This window comes from Plectropomus leopardus, chromosome 15, assembly GCF_008729295.1.
Source record: "Plectropomus leopardus isolate mb chromosome 15, YSFRI_Pleo_2.0, whole genome shotgun sequence".
NCBI lineage: Eukaryota > Metazoa > Chordata > Actinopteri > Perciformes > Serranidae > Plectropomus > Plectropomus leopardus.
The window spans coordinates 29,284,160-29,305,133 of NC_056477.1; the positions used below are offsets into that span (position 1 = coordinate 29,284,160).

The 20,974-nt window shown below is 37.5% G+C and overlaps 1 protein-coding gene across 1 annotated transcript in view; it reads right to left on the bottom strand.

Moving 5' to 3' along the window:
* The window catches only part of piezo1 (piezo-type mechanosensitive ion channel component 1), a 101,449-nt gene that overhangs the window by 58,649 nt on the left and 21,826 nt on the right, over positions 1-20,974 (bottom strand). Inside the window, 1 exon segment of the mRNA XM_042501901.1 lies at positions 9,124-9,219. Within this exon segment, the coding sequence (XP_042357835.1) occupies positions 9,124-9,219 (96 nt within the window).

Genomic DNA, 20,974 nt, shown 5'->3' on the forward strand with positions numbered 1-20,974 from the left:
ACCAGGCAGGGAGGTCAAAGAATCAATAGAATTTAGGAGGGGTCTTAAATTTTTTTCAAAAGAATGAAGTTGATTTCTTAAATTACTGAATTATTGCCCACCCCAAACCAAAGCCAAACCCCCATCATCTGGGGACAAGTATCCACCGTAAATTTGAAGTTACTTTGTCATGAACTTATGGTTTTGGTCAAAGGGAAACAAAGGCGTGATGATGGAGATGTCAGTTCACAGCAGAATTTATGGTAGTCTGGCCAGTAGTTGTGGAAACATGTTTTTATGTGTTCAGGTGGCCAACCTGAGCTTCACAACAGCCATCAACTTATGTATGTTACAGCTGCTTTCCTCTGGCTTTGCTGATTTAAGGATTCACACATTAATAAGTCAACTAAGAACGCTAAATATTACATCAAGCGTGCTCCTTCTCTCATAACTTCCACCCATCACACACACACATAATGCTCAGTGGTGTGGAGATGCAGATGCAGTGTTGGGTTTAATAGAGCGAGGTGTGTGTGATTGCTTTGATCCACAATAAAGTTGTGATGAAACGTGTGACAGACTGTCAGTGGACAGTCAGTGTGGAGGCTTTCAGCAGCCTCATAAATAACCGAGGTCATGTCCAGTCAATCCTGAAACATTTGCTGCACGTCGGCCCCACAGTGGCAGCTGTGGCATGAATATAAACACAGTGAGCTTAACAATTAATATCTGCTACAAGCTGTAGCTCAGAAAACACTTTCAGTGCACAGATACATTTAGCACAGGAAGGACACGTCTTAAAATTTCTCTCAAACATATTTACTTCACTATCACAGCAGATTCTTACAGTTACGAAAGCTGAAACTGGGTCATGTTTGCTTGCTTGTTTTTTATTGGAATTAAAATTGATGTTCAGTATATAATCACAGCATACTTTCATCATTTCCTTTCTCTGTTTTTAACATTAAAGTGGGAAAACGAAAAAAAGAAAATCAAAAATAAAAGAGAAGTATGTGTTGTAAAAATATTCATGCATGCAAGAGTGATACTATAGTAGTACAATAGTATGTTTTTCTGAAGAGAGGAAACAATCAAACAAAAAATAAAGAAACAAAACAAAAAAGAAGTAGAGAAAAACTAGAGAAATTAATCAAATCTATATTACACTGTTTTACAGAAGGTCTGGCTGCATACATGTACTCCAAAAGAAAGAAACAATAGAATCACAAATAAACTTTGAAGAGTTAACACTTGAGTAGCTCAATGACAACTTAGGGGAAGTGATGTTATAAATATATCTTCTTATATTCGCTGAAATCCAATCCTAATGTGGATATATGTTCAATCCAAGATGGCCAACAGCTATTAAACTTATCCTGCTCAAGTCTTACAATAAATGTAAGTTTCTCCATCGCATAAATATCATAAATAACATTGATCATGTTCTCAACCTCGGCTGCATCTGCTGTCAGCCATTTTCTCATAAGAGCCCTCTTACTCGCCATCTACATAATGTTGCTTTTTCTGCAGTTTTGCTCAGAAAATACACAGTTATTTGATAATCAATAGCTGCTGAGTCCATTTCAATTCATTTTAACTTTTTTTATAAAGCCTGACATTACACATCACAATTTGCCTACAAGGGCTTTACAGCATACAACATCCCTCAAAATAGATAAAGAAAAACTTCCCCAAAAAACTCTTTAAAGTGAACAAAATGGTAGAAACCTCAGGGAGAGTGAGTACCCCGAGGGCAAAAATATTTGGAGGCCTATATTACTGTCTGTGGCGCCAATTCAGTGGCATCTTGTGAAACTAGACAACCTAATACATCCTTTGGTACTAACCATGTCTGAATAGTTGCTAATTAACACTCCAAAGTTAGGCTACATTTTGGCGAGACAACAACTGGCATGGCCATTTTCTCAGGGGTCCCTCGAACTCTCACCTCAAGATATCAAATTGAAAATGAGACACACTAGTACCCACAAGTTGTCTCTGAACTGGAGACGGTTTGTTCAATGTAAATATTTTGTTCCTTTTAATGAATGCAATTGTTCAAATTAAAGTATGTATAGATACATAACACATTACTAGAATTTTCGTTATATGGTTGTTTGCCTTCCCGATATGCATTTCTAATTATTTCATACTCATATCCAAGTGGAAGTTTGTGCCAATTTGGAGAAAATTCCCTCAAGGTCTTCTTGAGATATCGCATTCACAAGAATAAGACAAACCCAAGGTAATAGTGGAATTGATTTCTGAGCTTAAAATCTAATCAGTTCATTGCTGAGTCCAAGTAAACATTTTTGCCAAATCTGAAAAGACTCCCTAAAGATGTTCATGAGATATCACATTCACAAGAATGAGACGGACAAAGTCACAGTGACCTTGACTTTTGACCTGTGACCACCAAAATCGGATCAGTTCATTTTTGAGTCAACGTTGATGCCAAATTTGCAGAAATTCCTTCAAGGTGTTCATGCAATATCATGTTCACAATAACAAGATGGATACAAGGTAACAGTGACCTTGAACACTGACCTATAACCACCAAAATCTAATCAGATCATCTATTACTGATGATGAGTGACAAAGTATAACTTTGTGCCAAATTTGAAGAAATTCCCTTAAGGTGTTCCCCAAAAACAATATACGTCCATCACCAGTGGAGCTCAAAATGTCAAAAGTCCTACGCACATCAGATAATTATAATATTAACTGTAAAATAATTCAAATTAAATTGAAGTATATTAGTAATTCCCAAAATCTTCATGTGGACATAGATTCCAATTAGCCTGTATACTACAACAACGTATTTGAATTCCTGAAATTCAGTTATAGCTTTTGGTTTTGGTGTGCCACCCCAGGATTTTCCATGGCCCCATCTGGCCACACCTATAAAAAATATCTGAGGTGGAGGAGACCAATAACTCGCAGAATAAACATATAGGGCATTTTTCCACTCGACTCAGAGCTGATGCAGCCTGAGGACAGTGTGTGGGGTCATGGAGGTGCAGTCGCAGCAGCTTCCCCTGCCACTGTTTGGATTACTCGCCCAACCCTCTCCGGATGGAAATCACCCTCACACACAACACAGCTGTGTGTGTGTGTGTGTGTGTGTGTGTGTGTGTGTGTGTGTGTGTGTTTGGTAGTTTCCACTACAAGAAACCACGGAAAACTTTTAGTGTCACCAAAAAGCAGTTTTAATAGTTGGTTACATTGATATCCTGACTTTCCCAAGAGACAACATATGGGCCTTTAGCTTTTATTTGTTGTTGTTGTATTCATGTCTCTGTCTTGGCAAACTGGTCATACTTATATTAGATGTTTCCACAGACTCTAGAAAAGCATCAATGCAGCTATGACATTCCTACATGTCCTTGTCTTGAAGGTTTTAGGACCTACAGCATCCTACCTCTGTGAAGTGGGTTGCGCCTGATAGAGCTAGAGCTAAGCTGCAACGAGTAACAAGCAGAACAACAGCACAGCTGACTGTCATAAACTGAGACACTTCAATATAATCTCTTTTTTACTAACCTTTTATTTTATTTTATCATTTTATGCCTTTTGTCCTATGTGACCCCTGCTCAGGCAATGCAGCTGAATTTCATTGTATTCGCCTGCACAATGGCAATAAAGATATTCTATGTTTTCTGTTCTATCTATTTGGTTTCATTTCTCTTAAGCCATTTCTTTAATAGAGTAATTATTCTCAAAATCACCACAAAGAATTATACTTGTAAGAAGTAGCATTTGCAATTGAGACCATCTTACTTCTTGTTGAAAATATATAAGTTAAATAACTAATGACAGTCACATCAGTCCAAAACTATTCCCTCCACACAAAGGTATGCCTCGGAACATCAGTCAAGTTGCAGTTACAGTTTACATCATGTCTGTGAAAACATGGATGCTTCACACACATCTTCCCCCCACCGCACAGAAGATCTCTACAATCAGCACAGTTTCAAGGTGGACACCCAAGAGTCACCAGTTCAATGTCTGACCAAATGTTTGCCCTTTCGTACCTGAGATATCATGTTGAATAATGGCCAATGATGTCACAGTACAGTGGACCTTTGACCATCATTTTATCCTCTTAGACATTTTTTTTAATTTTTAGCATATGGATTCTTCAGTTATGGCCAAAAACATGTTTTGTGAAGTCACAGTGATCTTGAACTTTGACCTTTGACCATCAAAATCTAATCAATTAATTCTTGAGTCCAAGTAGATGCTTGCGCCAAATTTTGGGAAAATCCCTCAAGACTTAGTCAGATATGACGTTCACATTCAAGAATGAGACAGATGAGGTCACAGTGACCTCGACCTTTGACCTATGACCACCAAAATCTAATAAGTTCATTCATGAGTCCACGTGGATGTTTGTACTAAATTTGATTAAATTCCCTCACAAGGTTTTTTGAGATATTGTTCACAAGAATGAGACGAATGAAAAACATTGCCTCTGGCCACTGTACAGAACCATAAAAAATACGAGATTATGTTTATACTGTATGTGAGTGAGGCTGTGTGAGGGAGTTTTTCCTTTTTTTGTGTCCTTCTGGTCCAAATTCTTGTGGTATTTGTAGTTAACCATGAGATCATGAGATTATTAAAATAATGGCCTTTTGGCAATCAGATGTATGGAAACGTTCCATGTTGATTGTGTTAAATCATGACAGGGCTGCTACGCCAGAAGGAGGTTCCACAGTGCCTCTGTCTCTTCCGAGCTGAGCTGAAAAACAATGTCTTAAATGAAGAATAGTATTTGTTTATTACATATGACAGAATGCTGCCTATTTTACAGAGTCCACAGAAAACAGCAAGTCTTCATATGCTATCAACTGATAAAATGTTACTGGATGACGTGTCAGCAAATAAATGTCTCGTACATCCAGCACAGACAGAGCCCCTCTGCACTGTGGTATTGAATCTCATTTGGACTTGTTAGCACATGCAATACAAACATCTTTCATGTTTTATTTATACCCAGACCTGGCAAGATGCCATCTCATCTCATCTCAACACTGTCTACATGTCTCAAACTGCCTTTGTCTCAGTGAGTGTGTGTAGGTCTAGTTAATGTCAGACAAAACAATTCAGATTATAGTATGGAGCTATAATAGAGTACAGGAGGGGAGTGTTTGGCTATGACACTCATATAATGACTTCCACTAACTTTTCAGACTAGTAATGATCTGTGAATGTTTCTGTGACAAACCTCAGACAGGAAAGTTGACTTCAACCAGTCTATTGACATCTTCCATACATAAACAAGAGTTTATCGGCATGCTCTGTGAGTCTGAACTTTTTATTATTACATTGCAAAATAAAACTTTGAAATATTTTGTCATCTTCAAGATTTGCCTTTATCTTGAAATTCCCAAGGCACATCTGTGTCATCATTTACATCCAAGCACAACTTCTTTCTAAACATTCAAACAGTGCTAGCGGCCTAGCGCCCAGCAAACAATGGCAAGCAGCCAAGAGGCAGACAATAAGGATAAGGATATTTACTGATGTCTTGCATTGATCACAGGCCCCTGAATTTTAACTAAACTGAAACAAAATTGTATTTTTGTATCTGATATCAGCAAATATTGTATCATTGTCCAACTAATGAATACAGTGTGAGTGAGGCAGGCAACTGGAGGCAGCCGGAGGCAGCTGGAGGTAGCTGGAGGCAGTTGTCAGAGCTAGCGCGGGAGGCGGCAGAGACTGCAGTTATGAGTCGGTAAAGATTCTTCCTAGTACTCGCCTCAGCAAGCCAAGAGGGACACACAATATACAGCGGGCTGTTACAGTCAAACAGACCCTTATCTCACTGGAAATAGACAGATAAATGTTCACGATACTAAGCAGCTGGCCTGTGCATAACATGTAGACCTAGCAAACACAAAGGAGTAGGCTGGTTTGCAGGATTATGTTTATGTGTTGCGAGGCAAAAGCTGTCACTTCCAGCAGTTGCAGAAACTATTTGTGTTTGGGGAACCAAAAACATCATCACATGAACAACCACATCATCATCTGCTGTTGCTTATTACTGTTAATTAATAAATGGCACATGGTAAACTGTTGTATAAAAGCAATATCACCATCGAGGTCATGCTGGACTGTATATCATCTACAGCCTGCAGCCTTGTGCCTACGACCGCATCATAGCCGTGATAATATACAGTACAACAGCACTCCTTCGCGTGTAATATTGCTTAATCAAATTGTTATCTTCGCTGCAGAAAATTGTAGCATATATTTGTGGTCAGACGCTTGACAAGCTGTAAACAATAACAAATTGTGGCAGCTACCATTAACTAGCCACAGGCATCCATAACATGCCATGAAAGCACGTTCATTTAAACAAATTTTGGCAAGTGACAAGTGTTCATCAAATGTTTGCATAGTGCTCTGCCCGGTAGCAATTCGCCTAGCAGGAGAAGAAAAGCTGTCAAATCTTGTGAACGCCATTTCTAGTAATTGCGCAACAGCCGTGTTTGATTTCAGACAACACTAACTGCCAAAATGTATGCACTACGCAACTGAGTACATAGTGTACACAGTGTACTGCATGTGGGTGTACTAATGAAAGTATCCTATTTGAGACATAGCACAAGACCATTTACCTATTAGAATATGAATTCATTCATTTTATGGTTTTAAAGATAAATTCTTTAATTTTGTAACGCTGCCCAATAACTGTGGACTGTGTAGCGTCAAAGCATCCAGACTGTCAAGACTGTCCAGACTGTTAAGACAATTTGACATCATCATCCTCAGACTAAATCTCATGAGAGTACAGCTAAGCGTAAGAGTCTTAAACTGACATATAAGATTATAATTGAATGTTTGAATACATGCCAGTTGTTGAGTAATCTGCAGCTCTGACTTAAAGCGTCTCTTCATTCTTCTCAGAGCCCAGCAGTGCTGCTTCCCATTAGTCCCTTGAATTTTTCCCCATTGTGTGTGTGTGTGTGTGTGTGTGTGTGTGTGTGTGTGTGTGTGCACGTGTCAGGGTCTTGGCAGGCCAGTGGGTTTTCCTATAGGGGAACTCCCCTTCACTCTCTGTTCCCCCCTCTCTTCCTCTCTCTCTAATTATTCTCCCACCAAAATAAGAGCCTCTATGTATTTCGATCGTAAGATCAGAAAGACTACCGGGAAGAAAGACAGAGGGGAGAATTGGAAAAGAAGGCAAAAAATCAAGACTTTTGCCCAACAGGCACCTGGGAGTGATCACAATGTCAGTCGGCAGAGGAGCAAATTTCATTTTAACATTGTATAAAATATCAGGGAAACTATGCACTCAGATCCACACATCAACACAACACAAAGTTTTACCAAAGAGAGTGTGTGTTGTTAGTGGGCATTTATTGCACATGGTTTCAGTGGTGGAGGAAGTACTCCAGCACAATTAAAGGCCCTGTATTGAAAATGGAACTTAAGTAAAAGTGTTAGCAACAAAATACACTAAAAGGGCCAATTTTGAACTCGATATCCCATGCCATTAATGAGCTTTAGAAAACTCAAGTAGGTAGATTTTATTATGTACAGAAAGAGTGGCATACATGTATTAGGGTGACTCTGCTCCACACACCTCATACCAACCACATAGACATGAGAATCAATCTTTTTATTAAACTCTTATTAAACTCTTTTATTAAACTTTAACTGAAATTCTTAAACTATCACAAAGTATGTCTTCAATATCACACACAGACTGGAATACTTATACTAAAAATAGAAGAATTTGTCAAATTAAAGTTCACTAAAAAATTTAGCATATGCATATATGTATATTTAATTTATACAAAATCAACACTGAATGCTGTAAGAGGTAGAAATGTGGAGAACTGTGTAATAATGCCATTATTTCATGCGTGTGTAGTATTTAATATTGACAGGCTTTTAGCCAAGGAGAAAATTATTTAACACATTCAGTTTCTTTATGAAGCACAGAATACATCTGGTATTGATGAATAAGAATAAAAGTTACCTTGCAGCAAGATTTTTTTTTATTTAAGTCATGTAGGATCATATTTTGTCTCACATATCAAAATCATTTTGACTTAGATAATGAATCAAATATAAAGCTTTATATCATAACAATATGGGTAATATGTGAGACAGAATTGTGGATAACTTCCCCTCAATCTTGCCAGCACCCAGATCTCCCTCCTTATTTAGCAATGCAAATGTGATATTACCACATACCCAATTACTCTTTTATAACCAGAGAAGTTTTTTGTTTTAACCAGACGTATTGATTTTGTGCAATAATGGAAAATTTTCATGATATTCCAAGATAAAGGGATGCATTATCCTAGAGGGAAATCCTGTTAAAGGAAATACTTTGGTAAAGAACTAGAATTTTTTTCTTTTTAATATTTCTGTCTTCTTATAACATAATAGCTGTATTAAAGGAAGGCATAATTATATAATATCCTTTTCCATGCAAATTAGCACATGTATGTGGGTTTTTTAAATGCAGCAAAAGCTATTAAAGATAGACAATAGACTGCATTCCCAATGCCAGTAGACCAGAGCTGTGTCTGCAATACATGAGTACACCTTTCCGTTTTTTTTTTTTTTCTTCTGTGTCATATTCGACATCACAGACTGGCAGGAAAACAGATTAGTAACCATTAGAAAGCTGCATGGTGGCCAGTGAAAATACGATCGTGATTTCTTCTTTTTTCTTTTTCTTACTTATTTAGATGCTCTCTTTAACGTGGTGCAGATTCAAATCAAAATTTTTGAACGACATTTGAGCACAGCATGGACAGTATTTACTGGTAGCCCATCATTGTATGACACTGGCAAAGGGGTTAAAATTAATGCCTCCATGCATGTGTAGTATTTCCAGTAGGAAAGGGACCCCAGAAGGCTCCTTCTACCCCGAGTAAAATCTGTCAGGCAACAACTTTCAGTCTCTTTAGAACCTTAAACTCATATCACCTTTCAATCAAACATACACAAGCAAATCACTGCTGAGAATAGGCTCCAGAGCACGCTGATTACATAACAGAGCAAAGACAAACTGATGTCACAGGAATTGGAATCACATTTGACAAACTGATTTGACAAAAAATATTAGATGTAAAATGATAAGAGAGCTCTGACGTTCAACACAGTTGGTCTTACCTCTGATTGTGTGCTTGTTTGGACAGAGGAACCATGGCAGCAGCAGCAGGTAGAGGAAGTGAACCAGTGACAGGATGTTGTAGCGAAACAGACATGCTGCAAAGACGAGAAACATGAAAGTCAAACAACAGCGTGCATTAGAGATGTATTTAAAGATTCTAGCATGTATGACGTGTTAGCTGAAGGCCTTGTCTTTCAGATAACCTTTGGTGATGATAGAGACACATAATTGTGGTATAAAGCATTCATGATCAAATCCTATGACATGACTGGGTCTGAAAACAAATGTTCCTTACCTGCGGAATGCTGAATGATACAGCATAGACTGTATGATGCCACACAAGTGAGATATTTAGTTTGAGCACAGAAACAATAGCCTTTATTGCACAGTAATAAAAACTAAATAGTCAGTTGTCACATTGCCTGTTAACACAATAAGTTAAAACTAACCACAAAAGACACAGAAGAAGATTAATGAAGAGCCTTAAACGTTGGCATAATAGGCTTCTGGAAACCATGTTTATGTTACATTTATATATTATTATTCAGCGGCAGGGTTTCCCACACATTCATTTAAATGTGACAGGCCACAGTGATTAACACATCTGCTGCAACAAACTGGTTTTATATTTTTGGAACTGGAGCTTTTATTATGAGCACTATTGGAATATACATACTGTTCTGTTATTGACTACGCAACACTCTCGGCTTGCAGAGCATACTCAAGGCACAGATGGAGCAGCAGAACGCCAGGCACAGTGAAAGTCTTGCTACAGTGACACAACATCCCCCATCTGCTCCAACTCCCAATGCAAACTCAGCTCATACACTACATCACTTCTTCAGAAACGTTGATATGAAACAAGCAAATGTGAAGTGTCCATGGTTCGGAGAAACATGCAATGCTGACATTTATTCTGCCAACTTGGCTTAATAATATGACTGCCCTCACGAGAAAACAACAGCATTGATTATTAAAACACTGCACCATTACCCTTTACTTCTCTTAAGTATCTTTAGGGTTCTGTAGTATAATCTTATTACAATCTATCTTACAGTATCTAGAGCTGTGTATTGTGTATTATATCTGTAAGCTCTTCAGTGATGCTCAACAATGTTTTTTATGGTTGCGCCATTCAATAACAAGAAGAAATTCTAAAAGCCTTATTGTCTGGTATCTTTTAAACACTACCATTACCTTTCCCTAACTTTACCAAAGCAGTTTATTTGCCTTAATCAAACCAGAACTTGTCTGTAAAAATGGCGAATCAGAAAACATTCATATGAGTGTTTTTAGAGCAGTCTTATTGGTCATTTTGAAAGACACTGACAAAAGACTCAATCTAGACAGAAATTTCTCCATCTGATCAAACTCTGATCTATCTGATCTAATACCCGACATAACCATTCATGTCTTTGCAGCTGCATGTTCGCAATGCAGCTGCTTCTATGCTGTATCAGTGTTTACACAGGATGCGTTCAGGCACAGTAAAAAGGGGGTTGGAATTATTATATATATATATATATATATATATATATATATATATATATATATATATATATATATTCCATTTGGTATTCACTCCCTCCCACTCCTTTTAGGACATAATTCTTAAGTTTGTTTACTGAATATGTCGGATGGGCATTCTGGTGTTGTTTTTCTAACATATCTTATTTTGTTCTCTTATTTTATTTGGCATGTTGGAAATAAAGATCTAACTAACTAACTAAAATATAACCAACATACAGTTCTGGTATGTTTTGACAGCGCTCAGAGCAATTCACAATCACTGAAATTGGGTGCATAAGTTCTACTAACTATAAGGCTGTGTCGGACTGACCAGTGCTTAGCAGCTCAGAATGCTTTTATAATAATTACTTGAACAACAAGTGCAATTTATGACTTTCATACAGTACCCCTGCGCATTATTGAACCAACATATTTTTTGCGTTATGGCCCTGTCATCATTTGACCTCAGGTCAAGCTCACAGAGAGTGTTTATGGTGTGGCTGATGCAGAGTCCTCCAACAACAAGAGAAAGCTGTAGAGCTGTCTCTCTCCTGCACATATGGCACAACAAGAGGGATTTTATGAGGTGTTGCTGGCTTGAAGGAATTTAGACGATCAGCCAATATTAAGACTTGGAAATAAAGACAATGTGCAGGCTCATTTCCTCCCATTAAACACACACAGTGATAATTATTAGCTCACCAAGGGTTAAGGTCTGGATTAATGTCAGCCTGTTGAGATCACAGTTTGTGCATAAAGGTGAGAGGTTTACCATGCAGACTGTCTAGCCTTTAATTCACAGCTTCAACTTCAAATTTTACACCAGGCGCACAAGTAGAAGACTTCAGACTCAAAAAATACACACACACACACACACACACACACACACACACACACACACACACACACACACACACACACACACAGAGGCAGAATCTCAAACAACAAGTAAGAATGTGTGGGCCTCCATATTGTAGCTGCCTTAATATGATTGCCCCTAGCAACATTGCCCCCATGCTGAAAACACATGATTTAAATTATTGTATAATTAAGAATAAAACATGGATGTTGCTAGAAACAAACGAATGAGTGAAATGGAATTTGGTTCAGTGTAAGATGTCTGAACAGCTCATTTGATTGTCACATAATTTGCAGGGATAATCATTCTCCCCAGACGATGATTCAAACTCCTTGTGACTCCCTCAAACACATGACGAAATCAAAGTTTTTCAGTATTTAACACTGTGGTCCAGGACAACACATCTTCAATTCAAGGGATATAAGGGGATTTTCTTCTGTATCCCCAGAGGATGTAACTTGATGTTAAGGTGACCTCCTGACCCTTCGTTTTGTGTCACCATTAGGGACAAATATTCATCTGGTACACAAAAAATATCAAAATCTTACTGGCAGATTACCAGCAAATCTGCTGAACCTATTTAGGTTCCCCAGAGGTTGAACCATTTCCATGTTGAACACTTTCTGACCTTTACTGGGTACAGATGTTACATATGTATCTTCACTACTGTTCAAGCTCAAAGAGAAGTTTTTGTGCCATCAAAGGAGAGACCCCTCAGTGTGGAATTTGGGGTGTTGTATTAAAAGTTTGATGCACTACCACAGCTTTTTCTTCCAGTTTTTTGCTCAAGCTAATGTTGAATATAACAAACGTAAACAAAAGCACACGTTAGATTAAAATTAAGTTACATCTTTGTTTGATCATGATCTTAATGGAATTCTTACTTGGATAAGAATTAAGTGAAATCACATGACACTGTCATTATGGATACTTTACTTTGTAATATTAACATAGGACCTTTACAGTGCTATATGTTTATAAAACCAACTCCTGAACCAATGTTAGCATAATTCTTTGGACTGGCCATCAACAAAAGCATTCTTCTGTGTGTACTAATACTACACATAGCCTAATTTGAGAGATTTATTGATATTTGATTGATACTATGTTGTTTTTGGCTATTATTTAATGAGCTGCACAGCTTCAGCCACCAGGTGGTGCCTTTGAGTAAGTCTGGTCAGTAGTAAGTTTTGAGGCAGAAGCAGTAGAAGAAGAACTATTCTCATATGTTGTATTCAGTTTGTCGTAGTAAAATGTTAGTTTTACAACAGTAGAGAAAACCTGCTGGTGCTCTGCACAGAACAAATATGCCCTGTTGTTTTTGTTGTACAGCAGAGAAATAAAATCACTGCCAAACTACATCCCAACATCCCTCTAAGTCTCTGTCTATACAAACACATGGTTCACAGTCATCAGATGAAATGCCTATTGCTTATTTTATTCCACTGTAATCATCATGCATTTAATGGCTATGCATATTTTCTTTGACTTTTAGAGACACCATAGTATCTTGCTGGAGGGAGTTCCAATAGAAACCAGCAGCGACAGTAATCACATTCTTGAGATTGAGTTGTTGATGTTATAATAACTTTAGCAGACATATGAGTAGCTTGTTTCAACATTTAAGATATACAGAAAAAACAAAAATCTGATGAATGCTGAAGCAAAACATGCTAAAATACTCCAATTGCGCTATTACCACTTTATTACCGCAACATCGTCACAACAGCTGGTATTGTTTCAACTTGTGAGTCTGTGCACGCGTGTGTCATCATGACAAAATGTAGTACTGTTGAAACCTATTGTGGCCAGTACTACTACAGAGATGATTTTCAGTATTTTGCCAAGTGTTGATATATCTTTCTGCTTGTCATTGGACATATTTTGCCAACGCAATAGCGCCGCAACAGTGCAAGATGCAGATTTTTTATACCCAATTTACCTGCTGCAAATATCATATTCAAACTCTGTTCAAACATAATTTCTGCTAGCTGGCATATACGAAAGCAGAGATGGATCGTGAGGAGAAAAATGAAGAAACATATGTGATGTTTACAAAATGTTGTCCCACATTGACACTTGTCATTAATTGTATGATACCTGAACAGCTAAAGAAAATACATTTGACATTACATCACATGACGTTAAAGGTTATCTAAGGAAGATTACTGTAACAATTTAATTACACAAATGACTTTTCCAAACTTTTAACGATTTTTACTAATTCTATGACTTTCTTCTTATGACTTTCCAGGCATGGAAAATGTGTTTGTGAAATTGTGAATTTGTCTTTCAAGGATCTTGAGCTATTAATAAACTCTTTGTTTTTCTCTTGTTTAGATTATTGTAATTCCCTTTACACATGCCTCAGTCAAGCTGCTCTTCATCATTTACAACTTGTTTGAAACGTAGCTGCAAGACTAATATCGAGGACAAGCCATCTGTCCCGCATAACACCTGTTCTTGCATCCCATCATTGGCCTCTCGTAAAATTCAGAAACTACAAGATCCTGTTGATAACATACAAGGCACTGCATGACATCGGCCCCAGTTACATTTCTGATCTCCTTGTTCCTTATTGTACTTCTCAACCAACTCTGATCCTAAAATCTTGGACTCTTATTCATCCACTGCCCCAACTGCAAAACAAAAGTTCATTGGCTGTTTAAGCCCCGACCCTCTGGAACGATCCCCAGTCCATCAGATCTGCTGAATCTTTGGACTGTTTTAAACTTCTACAAAAATGCCACGTGTGATGTTTTTCTTTGTTCATTTTGGTGTCATCTGTCCTTCGTTGTACTGTGTTCCATATTGTAATTTATTGAAACTAAATTAATTCAATCACTCATTTATTTTATTTAAGTGTGTGTGCATGTGTTTGTGAAGCACTTTGTAACCGCATGTTTTAAAAAGTGCTATATACATAAAGCTTTACTTATGACTGTTTGGTTTTGTTACATTTAACATATATGAAGTATTTTTTAAGTATTACCAAGTGACATATACATCTTTAAGAAATCAGCTGTGAACATCTTTAAACATGACAGGCAGATGGACCAGATATTTATAGCACTGGTTTGCAGATTTATTTGGCCTGTAGAGCATCTGTATAACATTATATGGATGGCGGCAACTGATGTTTATAATATCTTGTTAAATGGTTAATTCTGTGTAGTGTATCTGTAAACGCTATTTGAGTGGCTGCTATAAAGTTGCTTCTAGTGTTTGCAATACCTTGTCAGTGGATAATAAATTATTTTATAAGCATCTATTCATATGGTTTGAATGACTGCGATAAAGCTGAAACATTTATTGCTTTGTTGAACATTATTAATGGGGCTTAATATTCTAGCCAAGAGATGGAAACAGAGCACTGATTGTCCCCTTTGAAGTGAAACGTTACAGAACTTTAAAAGAATTTCAATTCTGTGGTGCATGTTACCACTGACTCTCTAATTATAAATGTGTTCAGTATAATGATCAGATGCAATTTTATTATTATTATTATTTATCATCAGTGCACAAATAATTTCTTTTTATAGATAAAAAGAAGATAGAAAGATAGATAGATTTATAGATAAAAACTAAAAGGCTAATGGGGCCAAATTAATGTTTCTTGATGCTTTATTTACTATAACTTTATAATTGTTAAATTAAGTTTCATTAACTACCAATTTACCATTTATTAATGACTGTTACTATTTATTTGATTTTTTTTCCATTTAAGCAATATCAAAGACGGGGAGTGCTGTTGTTCTGAATATCATCATGACTGTGATTCAGTCAGCACTGGTTTTGATTACTATAACTACTTGTTTTTTTCTTATATTGATCATGTTAAGGAGAGAATTGACATTAGAATGAGATTAGATTATAAATTCTGAGGTTTTTACTATAAGCCACTTTGGGTTTATTAACCTCTTCTGCACAATTCTTGCTGTGTTTGTAAATATTTGCTTTTTCTCACATCTTGTGTGCTAACAAATCAAATTTAAAAAAATTAGATTCAACTCCTCCAGTCAACATGTTGAAGTATCCTTGGCAAAATACTGAACCCTAAATTGCTCCTGATGGCTGTGGTGTGTGAGTGTGTGTGAATGGTTTAAAACTGAGAAGTAGCTGGGACCTCATACAGCTAACTCGGCCACCAGTGTGTGAATGTGTGTGTGAATGGGTGAATGTGACTCGTCATGTGAAAGTGCTTTAAGTGGTTGAACGACTAAAAAAGTGCTATACAAGTGCAGGTCCATCCATTTACCATAGCAGATCAGCAGACTTTCACTTTTACATTTCTTTCACTCTTTCTATTGAACAATTTGGTACAGCTTTGAAGCAAAGGCCAACACCTATTGTCTTTTTAAATCTGTCACATCTTTCTCTGAATGGCTTTATGACAGAGTCATAATATGACTCGTACAATAACTGGAAAGCAGACAAAGAATCAAACACAACAGCACTCTGTTATTTCCTTCAGTTGCTGAAAGCATAAAACATATTTGTCTTCCTGCCTGTCTGCAGGAATTAGACCACACCAGAGGGAGACTGTCAGTGAAGCCAAGGACGTGTGTTTGTTTTTCAGGTGGTGATGACTGTAAAACTGGGATCTGAGCGTCACTATATATTCAACTTTTATTACATTCTTTGAGCAGCACTCTGGAACAGAATGGACACAGTAGACAGAAAGAAGGTATTGTTACGTGTCCACTGAACCAGTCTTCTGATGAAGTCATGTATTAAGGCCAAAGGTTGTTCTGGTATAATCTGTAGGACAACACTGACTAAACAAACCCAGCCCTGAAAAACCACAACTAAAACTCCAGGACACCACAGCTACTGCAGCGTGTTTCACATGTGTACTGTTCCTACTCCTCGCCTGAGGCCGGGGACACATCCCTCTCTCTTTGTCTCTCTCTTCAGCTTCCTCTTCCTTACGCTTACAATATTGAATGCAAATTGAGCCATAGCCAACCATATTAAAAAGCCAAAGAAAAACAAACCAAATCTTGACGTCAGCACCCCGACATTTTGACAAATGTACTCACGGCTAAGTGTTTCTTCCTCTCAGTCTACGTCAAACTCCATTAGTTCAAATCTCAGCAAAACATTTCTAATCTGCTACAAAACCAAACTTAACATCTGATTTATTCTGCCTGATCCCCGAGATTATTGGATATAATATATAGTATCATTCCACTGAGCAGACGTCAGTAAATCAATGACTGCCTGAAGGAAATTTTTAAAAAAAGAATCGTAGATTTACCACTTTGCAACTGTATGCCTTCACAAGCTGCAGTTTCCATGTGTGTCTGTCCAGAATCATATGTAGCCCTGACAGTACACATACACATATATGGATGTTGCTGCAAAGAAGCTACAAATTCCTCATTTGGATGCTTCACACACATTGTTTTGCTTATAACTTGCTCAAAAAATTAATATAATAGTTGGTGTCACAATCATTATCAAATTCGAATCACGCTGTCAATTTCTAAACATGGCAGCTAGAGACCGTTTCAAAATTGACAACATAAACATTCTAAATAGGTCCTTTTGTACGTCCCGTGGGAATGTTTTTGCAGTTTATGAGAATGACATCAGCTGACAGGAAGTTAACACTGAGCCAAGCTGTTGCATAGCAAAGCAATTCCAGTAAAACAGTTTATATATTGCAAACAACACACCTCCTATTTGTGAGGCTTACTGATGTAAAATTCTGTCGTGAAAGTCCAAACTTAGACCACTCAGGCCATGTCCCTTGAGAATGGAAATGTTCATTTTGTCTGATATGACAAATCAAAAGATGATTTTTATTATTTTACTCAAAAAGGTTCTTCCAGAGAGAAGAGAGTATACAGCTATTTTTACAGGCTGAGTAGGACTTCAGACCGCAGATACACGGATCTTAAAATGTAAAATCTGTGATTGTCCCTTTATCCTACCGTTTATTCACTCTCACCCAAAAACAGCGTCAAAGCAGCTTTCTCTTAAATGAATGATTTAACCCTTTAAAACCTTGTCTTGTGCTGCTTTCCGATGCCTTTCACAAGTATTTAAACCTTTGAGCAAATTGGTGCGATTTCTTTTTTAAAAAACAAAGATTGAAGGCATTGAGCAACTTGGTAGATATTTTCCACAGATTTAATGAAATCATTACATTTTGATTTTTTTTTTTTTTTTTAAATAGGGACAAATAAAGGAATACAACTAAATCGTATCATAACATATCGTAACATATTTGAAATTATGTTACAGAATTATTGTATTTTTAAGCACTTTATTTGCTTTGCTCATTTTTGCTTTTTTACTTTTTTGTCTTCCTTTTAATGGGAGGGGGTTGTTTGTTTTTACTGATTTTCAAGTCATTTTCTTGAACTTTTAACTAATTTCTTGTTCATTTCTGGGTCATTTTTTCTTTCTTTGCTTATTTCCTTCATCTCATGTTTCTAAAGAGAAATCAAGCCAATTAGTCAAGTCATTTGTGTGAAAATTAGACAAAGTGCTGTGAGTGGAACAATAGTGCAAATGAAAGCTGCTGGCAGTGCATTCTGTGGATAAACAGGGCATTTGCGACTATTTTAAAAGTTTTTATCAGTGCAGTGACTAAAAATAATATTCTGTTTACGTAGGCTCTGCTGAAGTGGAAACAGAAATTTCAGAGACAGATATTTGGACAAATAAACAAATATAACTAAAGGGAAAAGAGATAATATATGTTTGGTTTTTTTTAACTGTGGTAAAATGGCCCTTTCGTGAAAAAGTCTGTGTTTGTTTTAAGTGTGGTGTTCAGCTCGTTGTTTGCTCGTAGTGCTGAAGGCAAATGCTTTGGTCGTCCTTAGATACCCTGAAAACAACAGCAGGAACAGTGAACGGTGCTGGCCTTGAGAAGGAGAAAGCATTTCCTCTCCTCCATATGTGACTCATGTGCTGTGTCATCTGACATGGCAGTTAAATGCCAGCTCACTTTGGCTTTTCACGCTGTGTGTGTGCATGTTGTAGAATGTGAGCTATAGTTCTCTGCTGGTAACAATCCAGCAGCTCCCACCGCCCATTGTTCTCCAACACATGGGAAATTAATCACTTTTTGACCATCCCAAAACATCACTGCACAATATCTCAGCCTTTTGTGTATTGAGATAAATGAGGTGTGTTCAAGTAAAGACTACATGTAATCTTACAAAATAAAACCTCAATATGAAGGATAATAGTTCAAAGAAAACAATGTAAACGAGCATCTTTACACCTTTGTATTTACCGCAATAAAAGGTTCTTGCAATATTCATGACTGGTAGTAAATCTACACTTTTCAGTGAACAAGATAAAAGATAGATAGAAGATAGAAGAGTCTAATTAGAATTACCGCCCTGAGGTTGTATGCCTCTGCACGCCAGTCAAGTTTCTCTGACAGTTTACATCATGTCTGTGAAAACATAGATGCTCACACATATCTGTCCCCCGGCAGCATGGAGCATCTCTACAATCAGCACAGTGTCAAGGTGGACACCTTAAATTAGTGTCACCAATTCAGTGTCTGATCAAATGTCTCCTCTTCTCTTCCTCATATATGATGATGAATAATGGACAGAAGAGTGTTTCTGCAGAACATAATGATGTCACAGTTAAGCTGACCTTTGAACTTTTGGATAGAAAATGTTATCACTTCATCATTTTATCCTACTAGATAATTGTATGAAATTTTGTCAAAATTAGTCTGACAATTCTTAAGTAATGGCCAAAAACACATTTTGTGAGGTCACAGTAACTACATTTATAGGCAAACTTTTTCTTAGAAATCAATCTGATTGAAGATTTTGGGTCAATTTACATGGGATGTCCTCTTATACGATCATCTAAACGGAGCAGTTGTGTGACAAAAATTATGGATATAGAAACTTTACAGGGCTGCCAACTCCCGCATTGACCATGAGACACACGCAGCTGACACTTTTCACACACTCTCATGCCAGAAGTGCATTTTCTTGTAGCGAAAAATAAATAACGAACATCAGCACAGCGCTCTCGCTCCCTCTCCTCTTGCACACCCCGGCAAGAGTGAGTAAGTTACTATGGTTACGGGGCCGTCAAACTAACAGCTAAAAAGGATATATATTGTGTGTTTGGTGCAGTATTTGCTGTTGTTTTGATGCTCTTAATCAAGTAGCAGCATGATACCAACATACCTCTACTGGAGGCAATGAAGAGGAGAAGGCGAGCACACAGAGCATGTGCAGAAAGAACGCAGCCAGAGATGAACCAGCGTCATTGTCTACATGATACAAATTTTCTTTTGATCAGTTTATGAAAAGGGTTAAACTACATTTCTGCAACCAATTAAAGTTTGAATCATTTTGGGCCTGTTAAAGCTGACCAAGGAGTTTATATGGATCATGTTTAATCTGTCAGGGCTTTTAAATCTTAAATTCCTTAAGGTGTTCTTGAGATATCGTATTCACAAGAACGAGAAGGATGCAAGGTCACTCTGACATTGACCTTTGACCACCAAAATCTTATCTGCTCATTGCTGAGTCCAAGTTAAGGTTTGTGTCAAATTCGAAAAATTTCCTCATGGTGTTCTTAAGATATTGTGTTCATATGAATGACACAGAATCACAGTGACCTTGACCTTTGATCTATGACCACCAAAACCTAATCAGTTCATCGTTGAGTCCAATAGGACCTTTATGCCAAATTTGAAGAAATGGTGCTTTTGGGAGATGGCATTCATGAGAAGGGGACAGACGGACCAAAGAACGGATGTATGTATGGATCACATAAACATAAACATAAACACAGTGCTTCTGGTCATGACTATTGCTGGCACGAAAGCATGAAAATGTGAGGCTGGTCTTGGTGGTTTAACTAGAGGATAGGTCAAGAGTCACTAAATAGTGGATTATTATAAGGAAATGTTTGCCCCTTATGAAAGCCTTAGGAAAATCAATACCAGAAGTAATGGAAACCCTGGCCAAGATCTGTGACACAACAGTCACTGGATCAAAGGGTCGTCATTCACCATCTTTTAATAACAAAGTCGTAAAAAGATTTTACCAACAATAAAACACAAAGATGTCCTGATCATGTTTCTTTGCCAAAAGTCTGACTCACAGGATGCAGACTGTGCCTATGAGCCTGCCTCTGCCTGCCTATTTCACACGCAGTTCTCTCCCCCTTCCACTTCTTACGTGGTCACATTTTTTAAAACCACCATCGCTACTTGAAACTAGTGTGCATAGCCAGACCTATATCTCCACAGTCTGTTTTAGTGTGACATGAAAAAGAAAAAAAACAACTTCCATGCCAGACACCTCTGAGCCATAAAAAATGCCTAGATGGGCCCTGATTCTACAGATGGACATTCATAATAAAACTATGATTCTCAATGTAGGACCTTATTGTCGACAACCACAGTATCGGTTCCCACATACAGCACACGCTGGGTGTCAAGGAGCTCCACCCCCCGTGCAATGTTAATCATCAAACACACC